The 11,619-nt window shown below is 35.9% G+C and overlaps 1 protein-coding gene across 1 annotated transcript; it reads right to left on the bottom strand.

The window, feature by feature from the left end:
- LOC107648619 (probable serine/threonine-protein kinase PBL19) lies at window positions 8,016-11,405 on the bottom strand. Its single transcript, XM_016352421.2, has 5 exons — window positions 11,368-11,405; window positions 10,810-11,210; window positions 9,806-10,066; window positions 9,446-9,568; window positions 8,016-8,821 (listed from the first exon to the last, which is right to left on the bottom strand). Exons 2-5 carry the CDS (start codon window positions 11,194-11,196, stop codon window positions 8,306-8,308), a joined length of 1,287 nt encoding a protein of 428 aa, XP_016207907.1. The 5' UTR covers window positions 11,197-11,210; window positions 11,368-11,405; the 3' UTR covers window positions 8,016-8,305.

Here is an 11,619-nt window from a genome sequence, read left to right as displayed (position 1 = left end):
AGATTTTGATGAGTCTTTTGCTCCGATAGCTAGAATGGAAGCAATTAGGTTGCTTCTTGCCTATGCTGCCCACAAGGGTTTTAAAATGTTTCAAATGGATGTAAAATGTGCTTTTCTTAATGGCTTTATTGATAGAAAAGTGTTTGTGGCACAACCCCCCGGTTTTGAGGATAAAGAATTTCCAAACCATGTTTTCAAACTTTCAAAGGCTCTTTATGGCCTTAGACAAGCTCCAAGAGCTTGGTATGAAAGGCTTATTGCCTTCTTGTTGGAAAATCAATTTCAAAGGGGTACCACCGACACTACTTTATTTATTAAAGCATCTAATGATGATATCCTCCTAGTTCAAGTCTATGTGAATGACATTGTGTTTGGATTGGCCAATGAGTCCTTGTGTGAAGAGTTTGGAAAACTCATGACTAATGAGTTTGAGATGAGTTTAATGGGAGAGCTAACTTTCTTTCTTGGCCTCCAAATTAAACAAACTCTTAGTGGTACCTTTATTCACTAAGGAAAGTATGCAAAGGAACTTATCAAAAAATTTGGCCTAGAAAGTTCCAAACCAATGGGAACACCTAGGCATCCAAACACAAAACTTGAAAAGGATGATAATGGCAAAGATGTGGATGAAACAAGGTATAGAGGAATGATAGGTTCACTTATGTACCTTACCTCCTCTAGACCGGATATTGTTCAAAGTGTGGGAGTATGCTCAAGGTTTCAATCTCACCCAAAAGAATCCCATCTTTCAACCGTTAAGCGCATCATTAGATACATTAAGAGAACTAGTGATTATGGCTTGTGGTATCCTAAATCTGATGACTTTTCTGCAATAGGGTTTTGTGATGCAGATTATGCGAGAGATAGAGTGGATAGAAGGAGCACCTCCGGCATGTGTTGCTTCCTTGGAAGCTCACTCAACATGTGGTCAAGCAAAAAGCAAGCCACAGTGGCTCTATCCATAGCTGAAGCTGAATATATTTCTGCATCTGCATGTTGTTCACAATTAATTTGGTTAAAAATACAGTTAGAAGATTACAAATTAAAGATCAATAGTATACCCTTATTTTGTGATAATATGAGTGCTATAAACATCTCAAAAAATCCTGTTTTGCACTCAAGAACTAAGCACATTGAAATTAAATATCATTTCATAAGAGAACATGTGCAAAAGGGTACTATTGATATTCAATTTGTAAAATCTGAAGACCAACTTGCTGACATTTTTACAAAACCCCTCTGTGAAGACAGATTCTGCACTTTGAGAAAAAGTCTGGGAATGATTGATTTAAGTTCTATTGATAACTTGTGAAATTTTTTATTCTGCTCAGTTTTGTCTCGTAGGAAAGCAGGATATAAAAATCAGGGTGTGTTGGAAGGGCTATGATCAAGGGGGAGACTGCGCAGAAATTAATACTTATGGGCCCCACCAAATTTCTTTGACCCCACTCTGACCATTTTGTTAGTTTCTCTTTATGTAAATCACAATCTCTTTTTGTTGTCTCATTAAATCTTGTTGGAAGTGGTTATTGTCAAATCAAATCTTTTTCCTCCTCTAATCCCTTGATTCTAGGAAACCACTTTTCAGTTTATTTCAAATAAAAGGAAACTCCCTTGGTTAATAACCGCCCACTAATGGTCATTAAACTCCCTTCAATTCTCTCTCCACTTCATATTTAATGCGTCCCTAACCTCCCTCCTCCCTCACCCAATTCAGTTCTCTTCAACTCTCCCTATTCCACTTCTCCATTTTCTTTATCATGAAAAGAAAATTGCCCCTAGAAAAAGTGAAAGAATTCTCTTCTCTCAAAAACCTTCCACACCTCAAACTCACACCCACATACATATCCGTTCAAGGAAAAGGAAGGAGAAGGTTCTCGTGGCGGAAGAAGAAGAATCACACACTTCACCCATTCCATCACCACCACAATCACCACCAAAGAAGACCACACCCAGACGGAGTACTCAGAAGGTTCACCTTGCATAACACCAGGGAGCCAGAAAACTTGGAGTCATTGGATTTCAAAAACAAGTTCAACAACTTACATTCTCATTTTGATCCGGCCAGGTTCAACTCTTGTGCCTCTTATGAGTTCCATAAGGAGGTTTTGGAAAAACTCCACCTTTGTGCCACCTATCTAGTCAATCTCGACTCACTCACAAATAAAGGTATCAACGTTGCTCCTCTATTTGAACTTCTTCAATGGACACCACTGCTTCATATTCAGAAACCGGTCTACCCCGGTTTGGTACATGAGTTCTATGCCAACATGCGGCTGATTGATGGCACCATCTACTCCTATGTCAAGAAGGTTTACATAACTCTGAACACTGAGGCAATTAGAACTGCCCTAGGCTATACGGATGTGGGGCCAAGAGCTTATATGACTGAGAAGTGGGACTCCCAGGTTGGAGTCACCTACAAGATTGTCCTACAACACATTTGTGAAAACTTATCTGGATTGGACGGCACAATTCCAACCCACAAAGCCCTCGGCCCTACAAACTCTCTGCTTCACAGGATCATCACTCACATCCTGACCCCTCAAAGTGGTTCCCATAATAGAGTAACCTTTTATGACTCTCTCATACTTTTTGCTCTTGTTACATCTACTCCTATATCATTTGGTTACCTTATGATCAAACACATGTGGAAATCAGTTAAGAGCAACAAAAAGGTGAATCTGCCTTATGGCATGTTTTTAACAAGTATTTTCGAATATTTTAAAATTGATCTCCTAAATGAAGTTGTAGAAAATAAGGTATCTATGATCAAAGGAGGAGGAGCCATGAAGGGAACCAAGGGGAAGAAATCTGTAGCCTCAGATAGTGACTTTGAGGGTCGGCCTGAGTTCTCCAAGATAACTGAATCAATCAAAGAAATCCTCACCGAATTCACCAACATGTCGGAGCTAATGGTACAATCCTATAAGCCAGCACGTAAGCAAGCCTATGAACATGAGAGGTCTTGGATGAGGTGCAAGGATAGGGTGAGTCTGATGTTACAGAATTTTGAGGAGGAGTTGGGTGCTGCTAGTGAAGAAGAGGCTGAGGAATCTGAGTTCCACTTATCTGATGATTAATCCCTGTTTCTTTTCTTTTCATTGATATTTGGCTTGTTTCGGCTCAATCTAATACCGTAGTAGTTTATTTTGGTACTATAGACATATGACACTGTGAAACACTCTTGACATTTTGGGTATATTTTGGATATTTTGTTTTCTATGTCATCTTTTGCAGGTTCCCCTTGATGCCAAAAGGGGGAGAAATGCTGGAAAATTGAAATTAACAAAACAGTGGATGAAATCCTTTTAAGGATTCATGATCTTCCTTGTTTCAAGTTTCAATATCTTGTTGTGATGATATATTTGTTTCAAGTTTCAATATCTTGTTGAGATGATGTGTTTGATGTTGATAATGCATCTGTTCCATCTTGGTAAACTTGATTGCTGCTGCTTGATGTTTGTAATTTATTTGATTTATCTTGGAAAAATATTTGTTTGCTGTGTTTGTGATGCATTTGACTTACCTTGATAATTTGTTTGCTGTTTTGAATTTATTTTTGGCAGTTCCTTTAAGCCGTGATATAAAAATAAAGTTTGATTGTTGCTATGGTTTGAGTTGATCATGCTTGATCAGAAATATTTTTCTTACTATGATTAATTTGCTTTGATTGGTTAATTGGAAAATATTTTCAAAATAGCTTGAACAGCAACCTCTTGAAACATCAAAATTTTTTGGTTGATATGAACTCAATTTCTTTGTAAGAGATTGAGCAGAAAATCAATTTATGATAACAAATGAGTTTTGTTTATCAATCCAATTCTGCTCATAAATCAAGCATTCAACAATTTCAAAAATAATATGTTGAATAACATAGTTGCCTCAAGCTTGATTTTAAAGTTATAGGTATAAAGCTTTCCTTGGAAAAATAGCATATATTAAGGGGGAGCCATGTAACATTTGGAAAGGGAAGAAACACTAATCTGCAAAGGGAGTACTCTATACTCTAATCTTTAATTTCTTTCCATTTCAATTTTAATAATGTTTGTCATCAAAGGGAGATTGATGAGTTTGGAAAGATCTAATTTAATTTAGTGATGATCAAACATTATTAATATGATTAATTGTAAAATTATTAGTTGATTTTAATTTATAAATATTGATTTAAATAATTTTGCTATGCAGGATTTTACATTTGGGCCGAACATGCTTTACATTTGTTGCTATGGTTGAGTTGATCATGCTTGATCAGAAATATTTTCCTTGCTATGATTAATTTGCTTTGATTGGTTAATTAGAAAATATTTTTAAAATAGCTTGAACAGCAACCTCTTGAAACATCAAAATTTTTTGGTTGATATGAACTCAATTGCTTTGTAAGAGATTGAGCAGAAAATCAATTTATGATAACAAATGAGTTTTGTTTATCAATCCAATTCTTCTCATAAATCAACCATTCAACAATTTCAAAAATAATATGTTGAATAACATAGTTGCCTCAAGCTTGATTTTAAAGTTATAGGAAAAAAGTTTCCCTTGAAAAAATAGCATATATTAAGGGGGAGCCATGTAACATTTGGAAAGGGAAGAAACACTAATCTGCAAAGGGTGTACTCTATACTTTAATCTTTAATTTCTTTTCATTTCAATTTTAACAATGTTTGTCATCAATGGGGAGATTGATGAGTTTGAAAAACTCTAATTTAATTTAGTGATGATCAAACATTATTAATATGATTAATTGCAAAATTATTAGTTGATTTTAATTTATAAATATTGATTTAAATAATTTTGCTATGCAGGATTTTACATTTGGGCCGAACAGAAAAGAAAAATTGTTGCAAGCCCAATTGTTTTAAAAATACATTTAGCATTGATACAAAAATGTTTTGATTCTTGTGGCTGAATTGTTATCACATTATTTGGGCCAGATTGGATTATTATTGCTACTAGCCCAATTATAATCTTTGCTAAAAGATCCAATGCTTGGTCCGAATCTAATTGAGAAAGAAAGCAAATGTTTTGTTTCAATACTTCCAACGGATCCCATTTCTTATTTTGGAATGGATTTCAAAATTTAATTTGCTAGCATTGGAAACATAAATGAGAGAGAAAAAATGATTTGATGGCTTTAATGTAGCTTACACGCTACTACACAAAAGCATAGGGAGTTGATCTTAATTAATTTATTTGTGATAACACTCATTACTCATAGCTTTGCCTTTTCTCTTTTCTCTCTCTACTCTTTCTTCTTCAAGTTTCGGTCACTTCAACAGAAATTATAGAAGCCATCAGAAGCTACCAACAAGAAGAAGAAGAAGCTAGTAACAAGACCATCACAATGATGGCAAGAAAAAGAAAACTAAAAGTATGTTGTGGTTGAGATTCTCATCACTTATGGTAAGATTTTGTGAAGATATCTTGGCTTCTCTATACCCAAAAATGGAAGAGAAGATCTCGGTCAAAGAAGAAGATTCTTGGAGGGATGGCTTGACTCTAATTCTGCTCAACCACCACAGGAGGTAGCTACAGTGGCTACGTGATGGAAGAGGCAGAGATTGGAGCAGATGAAGCTATCATCATCAAGCATGCATCAAGGGCCAGGAATCCATCTTGGAAAGCAAGGCAAGGATGGAGGGCTTGGATTGATGAAGATTGGTGACCAAGGAAGGACTAGAGGTAATTGCATGTTGGGTTTTGCATTGGTTATCTCTTCTCTCTCTCTGGCCGAACCGATTCTAGTTTGAAGAAGAAGAAGATTAGTTTGGTTTGTTTGGTTTCAATCGTGGAGGCTTCTCCCTATAAATAAGGGTGAACAGCCAGGGCTTGAAGCAAGGAGTGAGTGTGCAAGGCACAGAGTTCTCATAGCTACCTAAGCTAACATAAGTTCTTCTCCTTCAATATTTTCTATATTGTATTTTTCTGTTTAATTTTGTCTGTCTTGAGTCTCATGGAAAAAGGCAAACAGTGAGGTTTGTAAGAAAAAGCCATAGAACGGAAAAAGGCAGAAAGTGCAAAATTAAAAGAAAAAGCCATAGATGTCCTTAGAGGTCCTTTGTACATCTGTGTTGTGTTTCATGATTCTGTGGGAATCCCCTTGCAAGTTAAGTTAGCACTTTGCAGTTGAAAGCTAGGCAGTGACCAAGTCAAGTTCAGGATTGGGGTTTAGATTCTGGACTTGTCCCAGATAGGAAGGATAGTTCTTTGGGAGAATTGGTGTTTGTAATCTGATTATAGTGAAATTCCATCATCTTTGTGATGGAGACTGGATATAGGCTGCACTGCACTTAGCAGCTGAACCAGGATATATCTGGGTGTAATTTTTGTTCTCTTCTACTCCATTTCTGTTTCTGTTGCACAAGAGATAAAACTGAAAAATATCTCGTGCTGATCGACGAGACAAAAAGAAAAGTCTCGTGGCTGGGTACGAGACAAAAGAAAAAGTCTCGTGGCTGGTTACGAGACAAAAAGGTAAAAAAGTATCCAAAAGTTGTTTCAAGGACCATCAAGTGTTACTGAAGTGAAAAAGGGGCTAAGATTCAACCCCCCCCCTCCTTCTCTTAGCCACTGAAAACCATCAGTGATCAACTTCAAGATTAAGCTCAAATAAAACTTTTTTGATTCTTCTCTTTCATTCTTAATAAGTACTTCTCAAATTCTTTGGCATCATCTTGTTCAGAAACATTCCGTACTTTCCTTGTAATGTAATTTCTCACATTTTTTTAATAAAACTTAGTTTACGATGATCACCCACTGGTGCTACAAATGACTGATATGTTTTACTTGATCTAATTTCGGCTTTCTCATTATTTTCATTGGTACGACGTACAAACATGCTTAGCTCCCTGTGTTGTTTAAGCATCTCTGCTCGATCTCTACAGCAAGGATGTGAATAATTCAAAACAACTTTAGAAATGATCCAAAGATCAACGTCCTTCAATGTATGTACATAAATTTTGGCTGGACAATTTATTCTTATTCTTACTGAGGGGTTTATCTTCAGAGTTTGAGATATCTTGGATTTCCATTTTCCCTCTCTACTACATGTAATTAATTGATTCTTAATTTTATCTCCCTTCCGAGTGGTGTTCCTTATTTCCGTAGAAAAACCAGCAAGTTTGGAATAATCTTTGTAGAATTTTCTAACTTCTTCAAGTATCTTGAAAGTCATCCCAATCTTTGAGACACATTGTTCATCGACAACACACCTAGACTGCAAAATGAACCGAAATATTTCATAATAACACCATTGTGCAATAACAAATGAACCAAAAATTGTGCATTCTATAAATTCAGAAACCTTGCATTCATCCAAATTCAATTTCATAAACAATACTGATTTTAGCAAAGAATGATGAAATTATTCATTATCACTTTATTCGATTGCATTAGATTTCATTCAATTCAAAATTGTTAAGGAACAAACCGAAATATTATCAAAACAACACCATTGTGTAATAATAAATGAACTGAAAATTGTGTACATAAACAACACTAATTTTAGCAAAGAAGAATAAAATTATTCATTATCAATTTATTCAATTGCATTAGATTCTATTCCATTCCATTCAATTCAAAATTGTTGAAGAATGAAACTAGATAAAATTAAGAATGATCCAAACCTCGTCCACTTGATTCGATTCAGAAGAATAATCTAAATCGCTGTCACTTATTTGAACATGAATCATTTATTGTTTTGGAACACGCAAAACCTAAACGATTTTAATTACACTATTCGATTTCAAAAAAACAAATGAGATCGAAATCTAAAGAGAAAGAGAATAAAATCAGAGGAGAACACAACGAAATTAAAGAAGAAAACGAAAATATGAAGAAAAGTGACAATAATCAGACGAAAATACAGAGAAATCAAAGAAGAATGGATGGTTTACGTTGAAGAGGAACGAAAAAGAGGAGGTTTACGTTAAAAGTCTATTATAAGTGGCGCGGTGTGTGACTCTAAATCACTTGATTGGACTTGGTTAGTGAAATCACTTGGATGTAGAGCATTATTGTAATAAGAAAATTTTTGAGTTAGAATTTTATATGTACAATAATAAATCATTCAGTTTTCTCATCAATGAATATAATCGTATATTCAACTGTCTAGTAACATAGGATCATTCCTAGTCCTCTAAAATTGTTGACAGAATCCCTGAAAATTTCCTAAAATAACTTGAAAAGATAGAAGGCAAGATTTTCATTAACTTCTGTGGAGGAAACTTCGGACATGTTTTGTTAAAACATGGCATATTGGAAAAATATGCATGAAGTCTTCTTTGCTTATCATGAAGACCAATGATCAACATGATTTTACCAGCTTTTGTCTAAAGATCCTAACAAACCAATTGCTCTCACCAGATTTCATATCCATGGTCCGTTTCTTGTTATGTATTTCATTGTCCTCGGAAGCTTTGTTTGTTTTCGCCGCACTCTTCAAGGGTACCTGTGGACTAGCACCGGATGAAGACTCTACTAAACCATTCACCATTTGCAACACCTCGCTCATCTTCGGGCGATTCTTTGGGTTCCTGACAAGGCATCGGTTAGCTATTAAAGCGAGTTTTTGTGCTGGCTTGAAGACTTGCTTCTTGTCGAGTCTTGGATCCAATATTAGTTGAAATTTCTTCCCATCTGCTAGGTATGGCCTTATCCATTCCAACATCTTCTGCTCACCCCTGGGGCGATTTCGATCAATAGGGCGCCTGCCAGTAATGAGTTCATAAAGGAAGACGCCGTAGCTCCACACATCATTCTTTGATGTCAGACGTCCGGTTTGGATGTATTCAGGAGCTGCATACCCCATTGTTCCGACAACCTGATGAACATAAATAGCCATATTAACACAAGTACTATACTTGTTAGAACCTGTTTGGAAAATATGCTGCATACTTTAACAGAAAAAGGGAGATCGAAAAAACTGGGGCAGTTTAACTAGCCATCTGCCATTGTTGAAATAACAATGATAAAATGAAAACGAAAGCAAACTTTTATGGACAAGAAATGAACCTATTTCGTCTAAAAGATTAATTTCAATACACTACCAATGTAAAACAGTTTCGTATTGTTGATTCACCATTGTTGATTCACACTATCAGCCTAGAGAATTGACAAAAAGTGAGAAATCACGGAGGGTAATGGGTAGTTATCTATGTTGATTGGCAATTTTTGTAATTTACTTGGTTGATAGTATTAAAAAAATGTATAGAAATTGATTTGTGTTTGTCATATGTATTGAGCTCAAGAGATGTCTGTCAAAAGGAACAAGACAACTCTTACGATTTCCTGCTCCAGACAAGAACATGTTTGACACGATAAATTATTCAGCCGCTCTTAAACCATCAGCACTATCAAGTGTTAAATTGAAAAGAAAGTAATTATCTGTCTGAATATGGTAACAATATCTATTTGAGTAGTCATAGATCAATAAGGGTAGGCATACCGCTGTTGAGACATGAGTTAGTCCATCCGATGGTCCCAATCTTGCTAACCCAAAGTCCGATAGCTTTGCGTTCCACTTTTCATCGAGAAGGATATTCGATGATTTGAAATCTCTGAAAATGATCTAAAATATTGTGTAGACAGAGAGGATGGCATTAATCAACTACACCAAACCGAAGATATGAATAACAGATAAAGTACTCTCTAAGCATTCAATTTAGATCCTCCAAGGTTCCTTTTTCTTTCTATTTTGGGGAGTGGGATATGTAAATGTGCAGAAAACAAAACATTAGGCAAGGCATGCATCAATTAATTAAAGAGGAACTGGGAAATAGTGCTATACATATATATACTGCTATACCTGAAAATCCATTTCCTCATGTAGGTATGTTAATCCGCGGGCAGCATCTTGGGCTATTTTCATTCTCCTACTCCACGAGAGAGGAGTCTCAGATCGATGAGACAAATGGTGTTCCACACTTCTGTTTGGCATGTATTCATAAATCAGAAGCCGCTGGATTCCTCTTTCATCATCATCGGCACAATATCCCACTAGTTTCACAAGATTGGGATGCTCGACAACACCAAGAACATTCACTTCTGTAACCCATTCTCTATGCCCCTAGAAGTTAATAGTAAAGTAACAAATTCAATCTAGAGGAGAGAAAAAAGATAATATTAAATAAGCACAAAAAAATTATAAAATATAAATTCCTATATCACGTCGCAATCAGAATATATTCATAACAAATATCTAACAGCTTAATTAAGGTTAACAAAATGAAAACAGCATGAAAGTTGCACACCAAGAGGAACTTGGGCCCTGTTTTGGCTTGTGGTAACAATATCAGGATAGAGTACAGAGATATGGGTAGATACAAAGCTGTCTGGAGAATGAAACAAATATAGAAACAATTAAAATATCTCAACCTCGAACAAAGTTTGCCCAATTTCCTGTCCACTCAGAAACTAAGGACAAAAGTAGATATATAACTTTTATCTCTTGTCTTTGTAGCTATTGTCTCAGTTTCTGTATTTTCTGTCTTGAGACATTTACCAAGAGGCTAAAAGCCTTGGGTATAGAAGATGAAGTACATGTTTCTAACGTTTGGTCATGTTACATGACAGAATTTGTGTGATAAGTCAAGGTAAGTTTTATAACAATATAATGTGACAATATAATGTGATAACACTTATCATAATTTGTGTTATGATACTAAGACTATCATTGGACAAAAGGGGGGAAAATAGCATATACATAAGTTCACGGCAACACCCTTTTAACATTTTGCTAAGGTACCAAGCAACTAAGTAATTTCTATTACTTCAATTCTTCAAATAGAACATAAGCCGAAAAACCCTCACCTGCATTCCCCTTTTACTGAGTTGTTTAACAGCAACTTGAATTTTTCTGGAAGGATCCTCTAAACTCTTGATCAACGCATAGTAGACACACCCAAACCCGCCCTCTCCAAGCATAACCGAGCGGCTGAAATTCTTTGTGGCAGATTTGAGTTCGGATACGGTGAAGACTCTAAGGTTGCTAGGTCTTTGGGAGAAACTAGGAGTGGAATTCCTCCTGAGGGAATCTGAGCTGCCATTCTCGGAGACATCCTGCGAATTCAACTCAGAACCAGATCTTCTAACCTCAGCCTCCACATAAGTAGAGCAGTCTGATCGACCTGACATTGATTTCAAGCCTTTTGGTTCATCCTTCTTCTCTCCACCATAGTGGAATGGAAAGCACACCATTGCGCCCGGTTCGACTGCTGCTTTTCAGAAGGAACAAGGGAAATTGATAAACACATATCCATTGAACAAGCAACATGGCATCTAAAATCATATTCACAGATGGTATGAAGACATCTCAAACTGAATTAAGGAAAATAATAAAAATTTGCATCAAGCAGTTTCATAAATATCCTAATTCCCCTAGTCAACATTCCAATTTCAGAAAAGAAGAAAACGAAGATCAAGGGAAAGAAAGAAGTAACCTTTATAAGGGTGGAAGAAAACGCAGTGTGAAAAGGGAAGTGAGTGTAATTAATATAAGCAAGAAAGTAACAGGCTTGGGTTATGCAATGTTAAAATGAGATGAAGGTAACTGTTAACTGTATTAACTATTAACTATTAAGGCTAACGATGTGTCGGTTTGTGGCCATTGGGCAAAGTCAA

The sequence above is a fragment of the Arachis ipaensis genome, chromosome B06, assembly GCF_000816755.2.
Source record: "Arachis ipaensis cultivar K30076 chromosome B06, Araip1.1, whole genome shotgun sequence".
Lineage (NCBI taxonomy): Eukaryota > Viridiplantae > Streptophyta > Magnoliopsida > Fabales > Fabaceae > Arachis > Arachis ipaensis.
Note: the sequence above shows the minus strand (reverse complement) of the source record. Positions and strands in the feature narration are given on the sequence as shown.

Bases quoted from the DNA above. Each gene is read 5' to 3' on its own strand.
- LOC107648619 (XM_016352421.2), bottom strand. From the start codon at position 11,196: ATGGTGTGCTTTCCATTCCACTATGGTGGAGAGAAGAAGGATGAACCA. The intron at 10,067-10,809 runs GTGAGGGTTTTT...ATTAACTTCTAG, and splicing joins TCAGTAAAAGGGGAATGCAG to GGGCATAGAGAATGGGTTAC. The intron at 8,822-9,445 runs GTATGCCTACCC...TATGTTCATCAG, and splicing joins TAACTCATGTCTCAACAGCG to GTTGTCGGAACAATGGGGTA.